The 21256-nt window shown below is 44.8% G+C and overlaps 1 protein-coding gene across 1 annotated transcript in view; it reads right to left on the bottom strand.

Annotated features, from left to right (window-relative positions):
* Nucleotides 1-21: 21 nt before the first annotated feature.
* LOC135532998 (zinc finger protein 658B-like) overlaps nucleotides 22-21256 on the bottom strand; it is a 32206-nt gene continuing 10971 nt past the window's right edge. Inside the window, exons 7-10 of the mRNA XM_064960408.1 lie at nucleotides 6809-7178; nucleotides 6342-6439; nucleotides 6034-6211; nucleotides 22-2428 (exon numbers count right to left, since the gene is read on the bottom strand). Of these exons, the coding sequence (XP_064816480.1) occupies nucleotides 1713-2428; nucleotides 6034-6211; nucleotides 6342-6439; nucleotides 6809-7178 (1362 nt within the window). The 3' untranslated portion in view covers nucleotides 22-1712. The remainder of the gene's footprint in view (nucleotides 2429-6033; nucleotides 6212-6341; nucleotides 6440-6808; nucleotides 7179-21256) is intronic.

Here is a 21256-nt window from a genome sequence, read left to right as displayed (position 1 = left end):
TAAAATAAGGATCTGCTGGAGTCCAAGTCAAACCAAGATTCTTTATTTCTGAGCTCAGAGAGAATAACAGAGTTACACAGCGCAGTGTAGACAGTCTGAATTCCTGAAGCATTGAGTGATTAGCACATATCTTTATAGTTTCCTGTTCCTGGGCGGGACTTTATTCATACAAGGACACAGGTGCAGCTGGTTTGCAACACAGGATGATAGTCCCAAGAACAGGAGATTATAATAGGACAGTTTCACAAGGTTAGTCACATACTCAGTTATGTGGACACACAAACAATTAACATTTTCCATTACAGAGTCTGAACATTTTCATTTCATTAATTAATCAGTGGGCCAACAATGCAAATGTCAACAATGGAACAAGTGCATCACATCCAAATATCACTTGATTATCTGTAGTGCTGGAGGAATGACACACCCAGATAAACACACAGTCAGAGTTTAAAAAAGGACCATTTAAACACATGGAATCTGATCTATCCTACATTTGAACACAAGGAAACTGATTTACATTATATTCAAACTGAAATACTCCATATTGTCACGATGTGGCCTTTTCTGGGTATAGATTGTGGCTTCCCCCTCTCCTACACCCAGGTTCTCAGGTCGTAAATACCTGGCGGAGACTCTCTCCCCCTTTTCATACAGAGAGAGACCACAGAGTGAACAAAGGAATTCACATGGCCGAACTCCTAATCTCCCCAAAATGGCAAAATTAAATTATATGTACACCTTTGGGAGTGTGGGAAGGGTCTGTGGACACTTAAGGGACAGTTATGTTGTGTGTTTCATTTGGTGACCTCAGAGAGGACAGGAAACACAGAATTGTATTCCTTTAAAAGTGTAACTAAGTCATTGGTCCGTCCCCGAGGGCACAGACATGATCTGGCGTCATGGAACCACCTATCCTATTGTTTCCAATAAAAGCCCCTCTGAGCAACTGACTGATTGCGAATAGTTTAGACAACGCATACCTCGGTGTAAGCTGAGGTGGCACATTTGAGTACCAAGACTAGAAAACCATCCCACGTGGAGCATTGGCTACACGGCTGGAAATGGTTCAACTCTGAGACTATCAATCCCAACAGAGTAAGAGCATTGGTGGGTCTGTGGGGGCAGCTAGAAATGATGTAAACCTGGGATGCGAATGACGACAACCGCCGAAACATCTATTCTATGAGAACATTTCTGAATGGTAATCTGAGGTATCCATTCTAACCAAGAAAGACTTCAGGGAAACAAGAGACTCAGATGAACTCTCCAGCAGACGGACCAGATTCCAACAGATCACAACGGCGTAAATATATATTGACTGCAATTATTCCTGAATGAGTGAGCATTTGTGATTAGCATTTCAAATAATATACAGTTGAAGTTGGAAGATACACTTAGTGGGGCAAAAAAGTATTTAGTCAGCCACCAATTGTGCAAGTTCTCCCACTTAAAAAGATGAGAGAGGCCTGTAATGTTAATCATAAGTACACTACAACTATGACAGACAAAATGAGAAGACAAAAATCCAGAAATATTTCTATATAAACAAGTAAACATTCTCTCCTGTGTGGATTCTCACGTTTTTTACGCTACTGATGAGTAAAATGCCTTCCCCCCAGTCTGAACATTTGTAACGCTTCTCCCCCGTGTGCGGTCTCATGTCTCCTTTCAGGTGTCCGAATTGGGTAAAAACGCATTGCACGCTGGGATCAGTGGTAAGATTTCTTCCCTGTGTGAATTTGCTCATGCACTTTCAGGTTTCCTGACTGGCTAAAACTCTTTCCACACTGAGCGCAAAGGAAAGGCTTCTCCCCTGTGTGTATTCGCAAATGATCCTTGAGGATACCTAACTGCATAAAACTCTTTCCACACAGGGAGCAATGGTGAGGCTTCACTCCTGTGTGTATCCTCTCATGTCTTTTCATGTTAAGTAAATGGTTAAAACTCTTTCCACAATGGGAGCAGTAGTAAGGCTTCTCCCCTGTATGTATTCGCAAATGATCTTTGAGGATACCAAACTGCATAAAACTCTTTCCACACTGGGAGCAACGGTGAGGCTTCACTCCTGTGTGTATCCTCTCATGTCTTTTCATGTTAGGTAAATGGTTAAAACTCTTTCCGCAATGGGAGCAGTGGTATGGCTTCTCCCCTGTGTGTATCCTCTCATGTCTTTTCATGTTTCCTAACTGGCTAAAACTATTTCCACACTGGCCGCAATGGTATGGCTTTTCTCCTGAGTGTATTCGCTCATGAGCTTTCAGGCTTCCTAACAGGCTAAAACTCTTTCCACACTGGCCGCAATGGTATGGCTTCTCTCCTGTGTGTGTCCTCTCAGGTCTTTTCAGGCTTCCTAACTTGATCTGGGAGCAGAGGTGTCGTCTTGATGTTGTGGAGGTCTTTGGTTCCTCCAAGTTTGGTTTTCCTCCTGCCAAAGACAGTGTTTATATAAAAAGAGACCAGAATGAAACCTCCACTCTCCAATTTTGTGTAAATTTGTTTACATTGCTTTGCCAAGATAATCCATCCATGTGACAGGTGTAGCATATCAAGAAGCTGATTAAACAGCATTACACAGGTGTACCTTGTGCTGGGGACACTAAAAAGCCACTCTAAAATGTACAGTTGTCACACAACACAATGCCACAGATGTCTCAAGTTTTGAGGGAGTGTGCAAATGGATTGGGGACTGCAGGAATATCCACTGGAGCTGCTACCAGAGAATTGACTTTTGCATTATCTACCATCAGCCGCTTCCAATGTCTTTTTAGAGAATTTGGAAGTCCGTCCAACAGGCCTCACAACCGCAGATCAAGGACCTCCACATAGTCTGAGATCAGCCACCTGGACATCTGATGAAACTGAGGAGTATTTATCCTTGAGGACTATTTAACAAAGCCCTTTTGTGGGGAAAACTAATTCTGATTCGATGGGCCTGGCTCCCAAGTGGGTGGGCTTACGCCCCAACAGACCCACCAATGGCTGCGCCCTGCCCAGTCATGTGAAGTCCATAGATTAGGGCCTAATAAATGTATTTACGTTGACTACTTTCCTAATTTGAACTGTAAATCATTGAAATTGTTGTTTTCATATCTGTTCAGTATATACATACAGTTAGGAGAACAAGTATTTGATACACTGCCGATTTTGCAGGTTTTCCTACTTACAAAGCACGTAGAGGTCTGTCATTTTTTATCATAGGTACACTTCAAATGTGAGAGACGGAATCTAAAACAAAAATCCAGAAAATCACATTGTATGATTTTTAAGTAATTAATTTGCATTTTATTGCATGACATAAGTATTTGATCACCTACCAACCAGTAACAATTCCGGCTCTCACAGACCTGTTAGTTTTTCATTAAGAATCCCTCCTGTTCTCCACTCATTACCTGTATTAACTGCACCTGTTTGAACTCGTTACATGCATAAAAGACACCTGTCCACACACTCAATCAAACAGACTCCAACCTCTCCACAATGGCCAAGACCAGAGAGGGTGTAAGGACATCAGGGATAAAATTGTAGACCTGCACAAGGCTGGGATGGGCTACAGGACAATAGGCAAGCAGCTTGGTGAGAAGGCAACAACTGTTGGCGCAATTATTAGAAAATGGAAGAAGTTCAGGATGACGGTCAATCATCCTCGGTCTGGGGCTCCATGAAAGATCTCACCTTGTGGGGAATCAATGATCATGAGGAAGGTGAGGGATCATCCCAGAAATTACCTGGTCAATGACCTGAAGAGAGCTTGGACCACAGTCTCAAAAAGAACCATTAGTAACACACTATGCCGTCATGGATTAAAATCCTGCAGCGCACGCAAGGTACTCCCTGCTCAAGCCAGCGCATGTCCAGGCCCGTCTGAATTTTGCCAATGACCTTCTGGATGATCCAGAGGAGGAATGGGAGAAGGTCATGTGGTATAAAAATAGAGCTTTTTGGTCTAAACTCCACTCGCTGTGTTTGGAGGAAGAAGAAGGATGAGTACAACCCCAAGAACACCATCCCAACCGTGAAGCATGGAGGTGGAAACATCATTCTTTGGGGATGCTTTTCTGCAAAGGGGACAGGACGACTGCACCGTATTGAGGTGAGGATGGATGGGGCCATGTATCGCAAGATCTTGGCCAACAACCTCCTTCCCTCAGTAAGAGTATTGAAGATGGGTCGTGGCTGGGTCTTCCAGCATGACAACGACCTGAAACAAACAGCCAGGGCAACTAAGGAGTGGCTCCGTAAGAAGCAACCCAAGGTCCTGGAGTGGCCAAGCCAGTCTCCAGACCTGAACCCAATAGAAAATCGTTGGAGCGAGCTGAAAGTCCGTATTGCCCAGCGACAACCCCGAAACCTGAAGGATCTGGAGAAGGTCTGTATGGAGGAGTGGGCCAAAATCCCTGCTGCAGTGTGTGCAAACCTGGTCAAGAACTACAGGAAACATATGATCTCTGTAATTGCAAACAAAGGTTTCTGTACCAAATATTAAGTTCTGCTTTTCTGATGTATCAAATACTTAATAATTAATTTGCATTTTATTGCATGACATAAAAATCATACAATGTGATTTTCTGGATTTTTGTTTTAGATTCCGTCTCTCACAGTTGAAGTATACCTATGATAAAAATTACAGACCTCTACATGCTTTGTAAGTAGGAAAACCTGCAAAATCGGCAGTGTCAAATACATGTTCTCCCCACTGTATATAGAGAACCAGTCAAAGGTGGACACACCTACTCATTTAAGGGTTTTTCTTTATTTAAAAAAAATATTTTCTACATTGTAGAATACTAGTGAAGACATCAAAACTATGAAATAATACAAATGGAATCGTGTAGTAAACAAAAAAAGTGTTAAACAAATCAAAATATATTTTATATTTGAGATTCTTCAAAGTAGCCACCCTTTGTCTTGATGACAGCTTTGCACACTCTTGGCATTCTCTCAACCAGCTTCATGAGGTAGTCATCTGAAAAGCATTTCAATTAACAGGTGTGCCTTGTTTAAATATTAATTTGTGTTTTTCCTTCTTAGTGCATTTGAGCCAATCAGTTGTGTTGTGACAAGTTAAAGGGGTATACAGAAGACAGCCCTATTTGGTAAAAGACCAAGTCCAAATGGCTCAAATAAGCAAAGAGAAACAACAGTCCATCATTACTTGAAGACATGGTCAGTCAATACCGAATATTTCAAGAACATTGAAAGTTTCTTTGAGTACAGTTGCAAAAACATCAAAAGCTACGATGAAACTGGCTCTCATGAGGACCTCCACAGGAAAGGAAGACCCAGTTACTTCATTACTTACCAGCCTCAGAAATTGCAGCCCAAATAAATTATTCATAGAGATCAATGAAGAGACACATCTCAACATCAACTGTTCAGAGGAGACTGTGTGAATCAAGAAGCATGAGCAATGGACCGGTGGAAATCTGTCCTTTGGTCTGATGAGTCCAAATTTGAGATTTCCGGTTCCAAACGACATGTCTGTGAGACGCAGAGAAGGTGAACGGATGATCTCCACATGTGTGTTTCCCACCGTGAAGCATTGATGAGCATTCATGAGTGATGGTGCTTTGCTGGTGACACTGTTTGTGATTTATTTAGAATTCAAGTCACACTTAACCAGCATCGCTACCACAGCAATCTGCAGCGATACAACATCCCATCTGGTTTGCGCTTAGCGGGACTATCATTTGTTTTTCAACAGGACAATGACCCAACCACAACCAGGCTGTGTAAGTGCTATTTGACCAAGAAGGAGAGTGATGGAGTGCTGCATCAGATGACCTGGCCTCCACAATCTGATGAATTGAGATGGTTCGGGATGAGTTGGACCGCAGAGTGATGAAAAAGTAGCCAACATGTGCCCAGCATATGTGGGAACTCCTTCAAGACTTTTGGAAAAGCATTCCAGGTTAAGCTGGTTGAGAGAATACCAAGAGTGTGCAAAGTTGTATCTGTATTAGTCGGGGACAGCCCTATTGGGAAGAGATACCAGATCTATTTTATTTGTTCAAACTAAACTACAGCACTTACTTTGATGTGTCGAATCTGATCCTTTCTTCTCTTCTCCTCCTCTCACAGTTCCACTCAGCCCCGTTGTTTTCCTGCAGTCCACCAGCAGCACAGACAACCTCTTCATACCCAGCAGTAAGGTGCTACCGGGAGAGGCACGACACGGGTACTCCGGGAGGGTGGAAGGGCTAGCGTTGTCCTAGTAACCACAAAGAGGGGACACAGACACATATCATTATGGATGCTGATGTCACTGTTGTCATAAAGTGCCTTACAGAAACCCAGACCCAGATAGAGCAAGCTGTATGCTAGACCAGACCAAGCTGTACCATCTGGTGTTCTGATCTGGAGAGACTCTTCTCTGCCTCGTCAGCATCAGGATGTTGTTGAGGCTCCCCAGAGGATCCACGATAGTCATGTCTCTCTCCTGTTTGAACGAGAACATCAAACAGATGGTGAACTTATCACCATCATCAATTATTACTGTCTATTACAGTCATAGGGTCTTATAAGTGGCATTAATATCTCTAAATTAATTGGGTGCCTTTTGTGTCCCTTTGATATTTTAAGTATAAATTATGCTCCATTATTACATTTTAAAAGCCTTTTATATATAATTAAATCTCATTTAAAAGTCACAAAAATATATGTAGCAATGGCAGATTGACCCTTGAACAATTTATATAGTACTGAACATCACATTGAAGTGAAGGACTTAAGTAGAATGCCCCTTAAAAACAACACATTAGTTCAACAACTGCATAGTTTGTGCCCCTGTTTTTAAGACAGTACTCACTGGTGTTAATCTGATATTCTGTCTCCTCCTCTTTCACTCCCAAAACCTCTTCCTCCTTCACCTTTACTGAGATAGAACATTTTAGAGAGGAAGAGGATGCTTTCTCTTCTTTCCCTATAACAGCCTCTTCTTCCTCCTTTTTCATTCTGAAAGGTTCTTTCTCTCCTTTCACTGTAATATCCTCCTCCTCTTCGTCTTTCACGACAATGTTCAGCGCCAGAGCATCTTTCTCTCCTTTCACTGTAATATCCTCCTCCCCTTCGTCTTTCACGACAATGTTCAGCGGCAGAGCTTCTTTCTCCGGACAGCAGACATCCTCTTCTTTAGCAGGGGATGAGTAGTTTAATGAGCTCATGGTCAGGGATGTTAGCTAGCTAGTTAGCATTAGCGAATAGCCTAGTGCTCGGCTCAGTATCAGTTGCAAAGTTGCAAATTGAACAAGCACATTAGGTTCAAGTTAACGTCAACTGAAATATGTTTTAAACACTGCGATTAGCTTATGCACATAAAAATGGCCTAAAACGTCAATCTTTTAGTTTTATGTTGTCGAGCAAGCTATCGAGTTGGCGCATTGTTGTTCCTGAAGGAGAGTCCCGTCCAGTGCATTCTACGTCACGCAAGAAGCATCACTTGAAAGACGCACATCGCTATCTGCTGGCTGGAGTGGGTAACGCAGTTTGGAAACAGTAGAAGTTACTTCACTTTTTGTATTGTAAAGAACGTCATAATTATTTAACAATAAGCTGATATATTTTCTCTTACGTCTTACAAATAATACTTTCCTGTACACAGATGTAGAAGCGTAATATGAATATGTAAATGATGAATAAATACTTCCATGAATAGGTAGTGTGTTTATACACATTTACTCTGTTAATTTTTTATCTGATGTGACCAGGTAACAGTACAGAGTCAATGTGGAGGCTATATACAGGAGGTACCAGTACAGACTCAATGTGGAGGCTATATACAGGAGGTACCAGTACAAAGTCAATGTGGAGGCTATATACAGGAGGTACCAGTACAGAGTCAATGTGGAGGCTATATACAGGAGGTACCAGTACAGAGTCAATGTGGAGGCTATATACAGGAGGCTATATACAGGAGGTACCAGTACAGAGTCAATGTGGAGGCTATATATAGGAGGTACCAGTACAGGGTCAATGTGAAGGCTATATACAGGAGGCTATATACAGGAGGTACCAGTACAGAGTCAATGTGGAGGCTATATATAGGAGGTACCAGTACAGGGTCAATGTGAAGGCTATATACAGGAGGCCACATACAGGAGGTACCAGTACCAGTACAGGGTCAATGTGGAGGCAATATACAGGAGGCTATATACAGGAGGTACCAGTACAGAGTCAATGTGGAGGCTATATACAGGGGGTACCAGTACAGAGTCAATGTGGAGGCTATATTCAGGAGGTACCAGTACAGAGTCAATGTGGAGGCTATATACAGGAGGTACCAGCACAGAGTCAATGTGAAGGCTATATACAGGGGTACTAGTACAGAGTCAATGCGGAGGCTATATACAGGGGTACCAGTACAGGGTCAATGTGGAGGCTATATACAGGAGGTACCAGTACAGAGTCAATGTGAAGGCTATATACAGGAGGCTATATATATATGAGGTACCAGTACAGGGTCAATGTGGAGGCTATATACAGGAGGTATCAGTACAGTGTCAATGTGAAGGCTATATACAGGAGGCTATATACAGGAGGTACCAGTACAGAGTCAATGTGGAGGCTATATACAGAAGGTACCAGTACAGGGTCAATGTGAAGGCTTTATACAGGAGATACCAGTACATAGTCAATGTGGAGGCTATATACAGGAGGTACCAGTACAGGGTCAATGTGGAGGCTATATACAGGAGGTACCAGTACAGAGTCAATGTGGAGACTATATACAGGAGGTACCAGTACAGGGTCAATGTGGAGGCTATATACAGGAAGTACCAGTACAGGGTCAATGTGGAGGCTATATTTCGGAGGTACCAGTACGGGGTCAATCTGAAGGCTATATACAGGAGGTACCATTACAGGGTCAATGTGAAGACTTGCTCGTGTTTCTTGGCCCAAGCAAGTCTCTTCTTCTTTTTGGTGTCCTTGAGTAGTGGTTTCTTTGCAGCAATTCGACCATGAAGGCCTGATTCACACAGTCTCCTCTGAACAGTTGATATTGAGATGTGTCTGTTCGTTCAACTCTGTGAAGCATTTATTTGGGCAGCAATTTCTGAGGCTGGTAACTCTAATGAACTTATTGTTATGTACTTGAGTGAAGACCCAAAAGCGGTTTAACAGAAACAGAGTTCCTTTAATGAAAAAACAGGAATGGCATAGATCCTCTTCCGACGTTGTCAATGGCACAATAGAATACCCGCAGAGAGGGTGACAAATGAAACATAAAGTCCCTCTGATGAATAGCTGGGTAGCGGCGACAGGCTGCAGGTCGCTCTGGGTCGGTGCGGGTCACAGAGGAACGGTGGTAGCTGATCACACGTAGCATATGATGAACTGGACACGGTGCAAACAAAAGATAGTTAGTAGTGTACAGGATGCACCTGCCAGGCAGACTCCGACAGGATAGGACTAGGAGGAAGCAAACGAGACGATAGCTTGCTTCTGGCATGAGAAACACAAACGAGAATCTGACACCGAAAGTAGCAGGAACAGAGAGAGAAATAGAGACCTAATCAGAGGGAAAAAAGGGAACAGGTGGGGAAAGGGTGAACGAGCTAGTTAGGGGAGATGAGGAACAGCTGGAGAAGGAGAGAAAGAGAAGGTAACCTAATAAGACCAGCAGAGAGAGACAGAGTGAAGAGAAAGGACAAGAACAGACATAATAAGACATGACAGTACCCCCCCACTCACCGAGCGCCTCCTGGCGCACTCGAGGAGGAAACCTGGCGGCAACGGAGGAAATCATCGATCAGCGAACGGTCCAGCACGTCCCGAGAGGGAACCCAACTCCTCTCCTCAGGACCGTACCCCTCCCAATCCACTAGGTACTGATGACCACGGCCCCGAGGACGCATGTCCAAAATCTTACGAACCCTGTAGATAGGTGCGCCCTCGACAAGGATGGGGGGAGACGAGCGGGGGCGCGAAGAACGGGCTTAACACAGGAGACATGGAAGACCGGGTGAACGCGACGAAGATATCGCGGGAGAAGAAGTCGCACTGCGACAGGATTAATGACTTGAGAAATACGGAACGGACCAATGAACCGCGGGGTCAACTTGCGAGAAGCTGTCTTAAGGGGAAGGTTCTGAGTGGAGAGCCATACTCTCTGACCGCAACAATATCTAGGACTCTTGGTTCTACGCTTATTAGCGGCCCTCACAGTCTGCGCCCTATAACGGCAAAGTGCCGACCTGACCCCCTTCCAGGTGCGCTCGCAACGCTGGACAAAAGCCTGAGCGGAGGGGACGCAGGACTCGGCGAGCTGAGATGAGAACAGGGGAGGTTGGTACCCGAGGCTACTTTGAAAAGGAGATAGACCGGTAGCAGACGAAGGAAGCGAGTTGTGGGCGTACTCTGCCCAGGGGAGCTGTTCTGACCAAGACGCAGGGTTACGAAAAGAAAGACTGCGTAAGATGCGACCAACAGTCTGATTGGCCCGTTCGGCTTGACCGTTAGACTGGGGATGGAAGCCGGACGAGAGACTGACGGAAGCCCCAGTCAAACGGCAAAACTCCCTCCAAAATTGAGACGTGAACTGCGGGCCTCTGTCCGAAACGACGTCTGACGGAAGGCCATGAATTCGGAAAACATTCTCGATAATGATCTGAGCCGTCTCCTTAGCAGAAGGGAGCTTAGCGAGAGGAATAAAATGAGCCGCCTTAGAGAATCTATCGACAACCGTAAGAATAACTGTCTTCCCCGCTGATGAAGGCAGTCCGGTGATAAAATCTAAAGCGATGTGAGACCACGGTCGAGAGGGAATGGGAAGCGGTCTGAGACGGCCGGCAGGAGGAGAGTTCCCAGATTTAGTCTGCGCGCAGACCGAACAAGCAGCGACAAATCGACGCGCGTCACGTTCCCGAGTGGGCCACCAGAAACGCTGGCGAATGGAAGCGAGCGTACCCCGAACGCCGGGGTGGCCGGCTAACTTGGCAGAGTGGGCCCACTGAAGAACGGCCAGACGAGTAGGAACGGGAACGAACAGAAGGTTCCTAGGACAAGCTCGCGGCGACGGAGTGTGAGTGAGTGCTTGCTTTACCTGCCTCTCAATTCCCCAGACAGTCAACCCGACAACACGCCCCTCAGGGAGAATCCCCTCGGGGTCGGTGGAGACCTCAGAAGAACTGAAGAGACGAGATAAAGCATCAGGCTTGGTGTTTTTGAGCCCGGACGATAAGAAATAACGAACTCGAAACGAGCGAAAAACAGAGCCCAACGAGCCTGACGCGCATTAAGTCGTTTGGCTGAACGGATGTACTCAAGGTTCCTATGGTCAGTCCAAACGACAAAAGGAACGGTCGCCCCCTCCAACCACTGTCGCCATTCGCCTAGGGCTAAGCGGATGGCGAGCAGTTCGCGATTACCAACATCATAATTACGTTCTGACGGCGATAAGCGATGAGAAAAAACGCGCAAGGATGGACCTTGCCGTCAGAGAGGGAGCGCTGAGAAAGAATGGCTCCCACGCCCACCTCTGACGCGTCAACCTCAACAACAAACTGTCTAGAGATGTCAGGTGTAACAAGAATAGGTGCGGATGTAAAACGATTCTTGAGAAGATCAAAAGCTCCCTGGGCGGAAACGGACCACTTAAAGCACGTCTTAACAGAAGTAAGGGCTGTGAGGGGAGCTGCCACCTGACCGAAATTACGGATGAAACGACGATAGAAATTCGCGAAGCCAAGAAAGCGCTGCAGCTCGACGCGTGACTTAGGAACGGGCCAATCAATGACAGCCTGGACCTTAGCGGGATCCATCTTAATGCCCTCAGCGGAAATAACGGAACCGAGAAAAGGGACAGAGGAGGCATGAAAAGTGCACTTCTCAGCCTTCACATAAAGACAGTTCTCTAAAAGGCGCTGGAGGACGCGTCGCACGTGCTGAACATGAATCGAGAGACGGTGAAAAAATCAGGATATCGTCCATGTAAACGAAAACAAAAATGTTCAGCATGTCTCTCAGGACGTCGTTAACTAGTGCCTGAAAGACAGCTGGAGCGTTAACGAGGCCGAAAGGAAGAACCCGGTATTCAAAGTGCCCTAACGGAGTGTTAAACGCCGTCTTCCACTCGTCCCCCTCCCTGATGCGCACGAGATGGTAGGCGTTACGAAGGTCCAATTTGGTGAAAAACCTGGCTCCCTGCAGGATCTCGAAGGCTGAAGACATAAGAGGAAGCGGATAACGATTCTTAACTGTTATGTCATTCAGCCCTCGATAATCCATGCATGGGCGCAGGGACCCGTCCTTCTTCTGAACAAAAAAAAACCCCGCTCCGGCGGGAGAGGAGGAGGAGACTATGGTACCGGCGTCGAGCGATACAGACAAATAATCCTCGAGAGCCTTACGTTCGGGAGCCGACAGAGAGTATAATCTACCCCGGGGGAGTAGTTCCCGGAAGGAGATCAATACTACAGTCATACGACCGGTGTGGAGGGAGAGAAGTGGCCTTGGAACGACTGAACACCGTGCGCAGATCGTGATACTCCTCCGGCACCCCTGTCAAATCACCAGGCTCCTCCTGTGAAGAAGAGACAGAGGAAACAGGAGGGATAGCAGACATTAAACAGGTCACATGACAAGAAACATTCCAGGATAGGATAGTATTACTAGACCAATTAATAGAAGGGTTATGGCGAACTAGCCAGGGATGACCCAAAACAACAGGTGTAAAAGGTGAACGAAAAATTAAGAAAGAAATGGTTTCGCTATGATTACCAGAGACAGTGAGGGTTAAAGGCAGCGTCTCACGCTGAATCTTGGGGAGAGAACTACCATCTAAAGCGAACAAGGCCGTGGGATCCCTTAACTGTCTGAGAGGAATGTCATGTTCCTGAGCCCAGGTCTCGTCCATAAAACAGCCCTCCGCCCCAGAGTCTATCAAAGCACTGCAGGAAGCAGATGAACCGGTCCAGCGGAGATGGACCGGAAAGGTAGTGCAGGATCTTGAAGGAGAGACCTGAGTAGTTGCGCTCACCAGTAGCCCTCCTCTTACTGATGAGCTCTGGCTTTTACTGGGCATGAGGTGACAAAATGACCAGCGGAGCCGCAGTAGAGACAGAGGCGGTTGGTGATTCTCCGTTCCTTCTCTTTGGCCGAGATGCGGATACCCCCAGCTGCATAGGCTCAGCATCCGAGCCGGCGGAGGAGGGTGGCAGTGATGCGGCAGGTGGCAGTGATGCGGAGAGGGGGCAACGGAGAACGCGAGCTCCTTTCCACGAGCTCGGCGACGAAGATCAAACCGTCGCTCTATGCGAATAGCGAGAGCTATTAAGGAGTCCAGGCTGGAAGGAACCTCCCGGGAGAGAATCTCATCCTTAACCTCGGCGAGGAGACCCTCCAGAAAACGAGCGAGCAAAGCCGGCTCGTTCCAGTCACTAGAGGCAGCGAGAGTGCGAAACTCAATAGAATAATCCGTTATGGATCGATTCCCCTGACATAGGGAAGACAGGGCCCTGGAAGCCTCTTCCCCAAAAACAGAACGGTCAAAAACCCGTATCATCTCCTCCTTAAAGTCCTGATACTGGTTAATACACTCAGCCCTCGCCTCCCAGATTGCCGTGCCCCACTCACGCGCCCGTCCGGTAAGGAGAGAAATGACGTAGGCGATGCGGGCTGTGCTCCTGGAGTAAGTGTTGGGCTGGAGAGAGAACACCACATCACACTGAGTGAGGAATGAGCGGCACTCAGTGGGCTCCCCAGAGTAACACGGCGGGTTATTGATCCTGGGCTCCGGAGACTCGGAAACCCTGGAAGTGGGCGGTGGATCGAGGTGGAGTTGGTGAACCTGTCTTGTGAGGTCGAAGACTTGGGCGGCCAGGGTCTCAACGGCATGTTGAGCAGCAGACAATTCCTCCTCGTGTCTGCCTAGCATCGCTCCCTGGATTTCGACGGCGGAGTGAAAAGGGTCCGGAGCCGCTGGGTCCATTCTTGGTCAGATTCTTCTGTTATGTACTTGAGTGAAGACCCAAAAGCGGTTTAACAGAAACAGAGTTCCTTTAATGAAAAAACAGGAATGGCATAGATCCTCTTCCGACGTTGTCAATGGCACAATAGAATACCCGCAGAGAGGGTGACAAATGAAACATAAAGTCCCTCTGATGAATAGCTGGGTAGCGGCGACAGGCTGCAGGTCGCTCTGGGTCGGTGCGGGTCACAGAGGAACGGTGGTAGCTGATCACACGTAGCATATGATGAACTGGACACGGTGCAAACAAAAGATAGTTAGTAGTGTACAGGATGCACCTGCCAGGCAGACTCAGACAGGATAGGACTAGGAGGAAGCAAACGAGACGATAGCTTGCTTCTGGCATGAGAAACACAAACGAGAATCTGACACCGAAAGTAGCAGGAACAGAGAGAGAAATAGAGACCTAATCAGAGGGAAAAAAGGGAACAGGTGGGGAAAGGGTGAACGAGCTAGTTAGGGGAGATGAGGAACAGCTGGAGAAGGAGAGAAAGAGAAGGTAACCTAATAAGACCAGCAGAGAGAGACAGAGTGAAGAGAAAGGACAGGAACAGACATAATAAGACATGACACTTATCCTCTGCAGCAGAAGTAACTCTGGGTCTCAATAAAATGCTAATTAATTACTTAAAAATCATTCAATGTGATTTTCTGGATTTTTGGTTTCGATTCCGTCTCTCATGGTTGAAGCCTGCTATAGACCACCCTCTGCCCCCAGCTGTGTCGTCTGAGATTCCCAAAGATTGGAAAGCAGCTGTGGTCATCCCCCTCTTCAAAGGGGGGGACACTCTTGACCCAAACTGCTACAGACCTATATCTATTCTACCTTGCCTTTCTAAGGTCTTCGAAAGCAAAGTCAACAAACAGATTACCGACCATTTCGAATCTCACCATACCTTCTCTGCTATGCAATCTGGTTCCAGAGCTGGTCATGGGTGCACCTCAGCCACGATCAAGATCCTAAACGATATCTTAACCGCCATCGATAAGAAACATTACTGTGCAGCCGTATTCATTGATCTGGCCAAGGCTTTCGACTCTGTCAATCACCACATCCTCATCGGCAGACTCAACAGCCTTGGTTTCTCAAATGATTGCCTCGCCTGGTTCACCAACTACTTCTCTGATAGAGTTCAGTGTGTCAGGGTCTGCTGTCCGGTCCTCTGGCAGTCTCTATGGGGGTGCCACAGGGTTCAATTGTTGGACCGACTCTCTTCTCTGTATACATCAATGATGTCGCTCTTGCTGCTGGTGAGTCTCTGATCCACCTCTACGCAGACAACACCATTCTGTATACTTCTGGCCCTTCTTTGGACACTGTGTTAACAACCCTCCAGGCAAGCTTCAATGCCATACAACTCTCCTTCCGTGGCTTCCAATTGCTCTTAAATACAAGTAAAACTAAATGCATGCTCTTCAACCGATCGCTGCCTGCACCTGCCCGCCTGTCAAACATCACTACTCTGGACGGCTCTGCCTTAGAACGGTTTTGACTTGAGATTATTATTTATAGGGGTGCCAGGTTGTTTGTGGCTACCAGAGAAAACATTAGTTTCTCCTTTTGGTTTGGGAGGGAATGAGTCCCATCTGGTCCGTCAAGTCTACACCAATACAAAGGACTTGTGAAAAAGTCAGGATGGAAATAAACTTTTCATAAACCCTTAAAACCTTGGAAAGAACTTCAAAAACAACTACATTCTTTTGTGTGGGTTGTATTAGCAACATCAATGATTACACACACATATATAATAATATCACAATGAGTTCTGGTTCATCTAGAAATGTCCTGTACCTCGGGCCTAAAAAGAGTCCAGCCCCTTAAAGGAGTTCAGGGAACTCCCGTGACCTTAGTCACGCAATGTTTGTCCGTTCATTCAAGTGTAGCGTAAACCCAGTATTAATCATACAATCAATATAACAATTATTTTACCACAGAACTTTAAAGCGTATCAACTCTTACTAAGTCCTCAACTACAACTAACTACATAAATCATCACCGTATACATCACATCAAAACAAATGAAATACCGTATACAAAAAGGTGGTAGTCAGTCGGTCAGTCAGACAATCCAATCCGCCAACAGATCTCCAGCGGAGAAAGTCCACGAAGAACGGAGAGGTGTAGTCCACGGACGCAAAGAGTGGATCCGATCCTGGGTAAACTCTATTAGGCTAAAAAATTAAAGGGAAAGCGTCCTATTGGAAGGAGAAGCACTGAGATGGTTCAGAAAAATTCAGGGCCGTCACAACGTGGACAACTACAAATACCTAGGTGTCTGGTTAGACTGTAAACTCTCCTTCCAGACCCACATCAAACATCTCCAATCCAGAGTTAAATCTAGAATTGGCTTCCTATTTCGCAACAAAGCACCTTTCACTCATGCTGCCAAACATACCCTTGTAAAACTGACCATCCTACCAATCCTCGACTTCGGCGATGTCATTTACAAAATAGCCTCCAATACCCTACTCAACAAATTGGATGCAGTCTATCACAGTGCAATCCGTTTTGTCACCAAAGCCCCATATACTACCCACCATTGCGACCTGTACGCTCTCGCTGGCTGGCCCTCGCTTCATACTCGTGGCCAAACCCACTGGCTCCATGTCATCTACAAGACCCTGCTCGGTAAAGTCCCCCCTTATCTCAGCTCGCTGGTCACCATAGCAGCACCCACCTGTAGCACGCCCTCCAGCAGGTATATCTCTCTGGTCACCCACAAAACCAATTCTTTGTTTTGGCTGCCTCTCCTTCCAGTTCTCTGCTACCAATGACTGGAACGAACTACAAAAATCTCTGAAACTGGAAACACTTATCTCCCTCACTAGCTTTAAGCACCAACTGTCAGAGCAGCTCACAGATTACTGCACCTGTACATAGCCCACCTATAATTTAAGCCCAAACAACTACCTCTTTCCCTACTGTATTTATTTTATTTATTTATTTTGCTCCTTTGCACCCCATTATTTTTATTTCTACTTTGCACATTCTTCCACTGCAAATCTACCATTCCAGTGTTTTACTTGCTATATTGTATTTACTTTGCAACCATGGCCTTTTTTTGCCTTTACCTCCCTTATCTCACCTCATTTGCTCACATCATATAAAGACTTGTTTCTACTGTATTATTAACTGTATGTTTGTTTTCCTCCATGTGTAACTGTCGTTGTATGTGTCGAACTGCTTTGCTTTATCTTGGCCAGGTCACAATTGTAAATGAGAACTTGTTCTCAACTTGCCTACCTGGTTAAATAAAGGTGAAAAAAAGTGTATCTATCATAAAAAATGACAGACCTCTGCCGATTTTGCAGGTTATCAAATACTTGTTCTCCCCACTGTAAAGCCATATTATAAAGTATGAAAATGCTTGTTCGTTCACATGTCATGAATTCACTATGACATGATATTTGTATATGTTTTTTTTTAGACTTTTATTATGTAATAGATCATATGGGTTGAAAAGTGTTTTATTAGAAAAGTATGAAAATCAAATTAAATATTATTATTCACGTGCCGAATATAACCGGTGTAGACCTTAGTGAAATGCTTACTTACAAACCCTTAACCAACAATGCAGTTAAGAAAAATACTTGATAAGTAAAAAAAAGTTTTGTTTAAAAAAAAAAGATGCACAGCGCCCTGAACCACTGGAGTCTCTTCACTGTCTGATCTTCATTCCTACAGCCTTCATCACCATCCCTGGAGTCTCTTCACTGTCTGATCTTCATTCCTACATCACCATCCCTGGAGTCTCTTCACTGTCTGATCTTCATTCCTACAGCCTTCATCACCATCCCTGGAGTCTCTTCACTGTCTGATCTTCATTCCTACAGCCTTCATCACCATCCCTGGAGTCTCTTCACTGTCTGATCTTCATTCCACAGCCTTCATCACCATCCCTGATCTCTTCACTGTCTGATCTTCATTCATACAGCCTTCATCACCATCCCTGGAGTCTCTTCACTGTCTGATCTTCATTCCTACAGCCATTCATGCACCATCCCTGGAGTCACCATCATCACCATCCTGGACTGTCTTCACTGTCTGATCTTTCATTCCTTCCAGCCTTCATCACCATCCCTGGAGTCTCTTCACTGTCTGATCTTCATTCCTACAGCCTTCATCACCATCCCTGGAGTCTCTTCACTGTCTGATCTTCATTCACCATCATCCCATCCCTGGAGTCTCTTCACTGTCTGATCTTCATTCCTACAGCCTTCATCACCATCCCTGGAGTCTCTTCACTGTCTGATCTTCATTCCTACAGCCTTCATCACCATCCCTGGAGTCTCTTCACTGTCTGATCTTCATTCCTACAGCCTTCATCACCATCCCTGGAGTCTCTTCACTGTCTTCTTCATTCCTACAGCCTTCATCACCATCCCTGGAGTCTCTTCACTGTCTGATCTTCATTCCTACAGCCTTCATCACCATCCCTGTCTGATCTTCATTCCTACAGTCTCTTCACTGTCTGATCTTCATTCCTACAGCCTTCATCACCATCCCTGGAGTCTCTTCACTGTCTGATCTTCATTCCTACAGCCTTCATCACCATCCCTGGAGTCTCTTCACTGTCTGATCTTCATTCCTACAGCCTTCATCACCATCCCTGGAGTCTCTTCACTGTCTGATCTTCATTCCTACAGCCTTCATCACCGTCCCTGGAGTCTCTTCACTGTCCGATCTTCATTCCTACAGCCTTCATCACCATCCCTGGAGTCTCTTCACTGTCTGATCTTCATTCCTACAGCCTTCATCACCATCCCTGGAGTCTCTTCACTGTCCGATCTTCATTCCTACAGCCTTCATCACCATCCCTGGAGTCTCTTCACTGTCTGATCTTCATTCCTACAGCCTTCATCACCATCCCTGGAGTCTATTCACCGAGTAAGTAAAGATAGTTTAAGAAACCTCTCCCATTCTACTTGTCTATTATCTTTGTTTAGAAATAGTCATTTGTGTGACCTAATGATTTTCCCTACAATTTCTTTTAAGGATTTAGAAATATAGAAAATGTAGAACGAGGAATGTCAGAGTCTGGAATAAAAATATATACAGTTAGTTTACAATATATATGATGGTGTGTCTAGACATTAAGGACCGTATATGAATATAAAAGGTGTGTACAGTAGTAGTTATATAGGATGAGCCTTGACTAGAATACAGGGTGGAGTACTGGGTGGTAGACGGCTAGTAACAGTGACTAAGTTCAGGGCAGGGTACTGGGCGGAGGCCGGCTAGAGGTGACTATTTAACAGTCTGATGACCTGGAGATAGACCACACATTAACCACACAATAAGTATTGTGGTGGCAGCATCATGTTATGGGTATGCTTGTCACCGGCAGGGACTGGTGAGTTTGTCAGGATCAAAAGAAATATGAAAGGAGCAAAGTGTAGACTTTGTATAGGCAGTGTACAGCCTTAACTGTGGAGTGACCCAATAAAATGGGATATCAGCCAACTCAGTGACAACTACAGAAAACAACAATGTATAGTTTACACAAATATTAGTCTCTTAGCTGTTATTGCAGGACTTTGACTGTGGTACACCACCTCCCCAGTCAACCTATTGTGTGTATTGAAAATTCATATAGGACTGTACAGCTCGCTAACTGGTTACTGATCAACCTATTGTGTGTATTGAACATTCATATTGAACAGCCTTACATATAGAGTAGCACCACCACCCATCAGCCCATTCTCTTCTTGATGTCAAAGCTGCAGTGTATTGTTGCTATAGGAGTTTATGATTAATAATCCTATTTACTTCAAGACACACTAAGATGTCACCATACTATTCATTTAAAGCCCCTCTGTCAGATATAAATCATCAGAGTGGGAAACCAACTGACATGGAAACAATGGAGCAAATGTATCACTATCAGAGGGGTGTATTATGACATCAGATAGAACTACTCAGACATTCCAAATATCACTTGATTATCAGAGGGGTGAATTATGACATCATATAGAACTACTAGACATTCCAAATCAGGCTTCATCCATATCATGAAGGTGGATATTGATCCAACCATTTCAAAAGTAATGACCGGGCTGACGGAAACAGGATATGACTGAACAATTTTATAAAAGCCGACAAACTATTTGTTAGTTCGTTTGACATGGTGGGGACTTCTTGTGTCAGTAAAAATGTATAAGCGAGAAATGGAGGTGGAAACTCCTTTATGAGCAAATATTTATATAATAACCATCACATCTTAGTTAACTTTGAGTCACGTGATGATATGTTGTGTGGTCCTCCCACTACAACTTGGGAACCCATGTAGTTTATTAGGCTACAGATGAAATAAGTTATGAACTTCACAGGGTGGTGAAAGTGCACGTGATGAGCTTGATGCTCCTTTCCAATACATTTTGATGGTCTTATTCTGGTGACATGATGATTGATGCTTGGCTGCCATTTGACAAATAAAATAATATCGCTCTCATCCATAATAATCTCATCATGTAGGTAGCCTACAAACACTGTATCTATGAGCTGCTGGCTACAGTGCTCGGGACAAGATAATTTTTGCTATATAATGCAACAGTTTTGTTAAACCATCAGTAGAGTTGAAAATGCGATGGAAACCATTGGGAATTTAACAGCAAAAGTTATTTATTTGTCACGCAAAGCCTTTAATCTGCAATAAGTCTGTTTGATAGAAACATTTCTGGTGGGAAAATGTATATATTGTTTTATGCAGATCTTTGAATATTCACATGAAAATATCTCAAATTACATGGAAACTTAGCTACTAAGGTGGATATCGATCCAACACCTGCTGCTTATTCAAACCAGCCCACTGGCACAGACGTCAGTTCAACATCTAGTTTCTATGTACATTTATTTGATTCGTCAACTAAAGTGAATTCAACACGAAATTAACACAAAATGTCACCTGTCATTGGATTTAGGTTGCAAGTTGGGTGAAACACAAAATGTTACCAGTCATTGGATATCGGTTGCTGGTTGGGTGAAACACAAAATGTTACCAGTCATTGGATATCGGTTGCTGGTTGGGTGAAACACAAAATGTTACCTGTCATTGGATTTAGGTTGCTGGTTGGGTGAAACACAAAATGTTACCTGTGGAAACAATGTTTATTCAATCAGTGGGAGGCTTGTAAATTCCCCCAGGAAAGTGGAACGAGGAACTCTTCTTCTCTTCTTTGAGACAATGATGAACAGCAATCCTTGGGAGAGTTGTGGTGGATATTATAAAATAAGGATCTGCTGGAGTCCAAGTCAAACCAAGATTCTTTATTTCTGAGCTCAGAGAGAAT

The sequence above is a fragment of the Oncorhynchus masou genome, unplaced genomic scaffold, assembly GCF_036934945.1.
Source record: "Oncorhynchus masou masou isolate Uvic2021 unplaced genomic scaffold, UVic_Omas_1.1 unplaced_scaffold_2145, whole genome shotgun sequence".
Classification (NCBI taxonomy): domain Eukaryota; kingdom Metazoa; phylum Chordata; class Actinopteri; order Salmoniformes; family Salmonidae; genus Oncorhynchus; species Oncorhynchus masou.
This window is presented reverse-complemented; position numbering and strand designations above follow the sequence as displayed.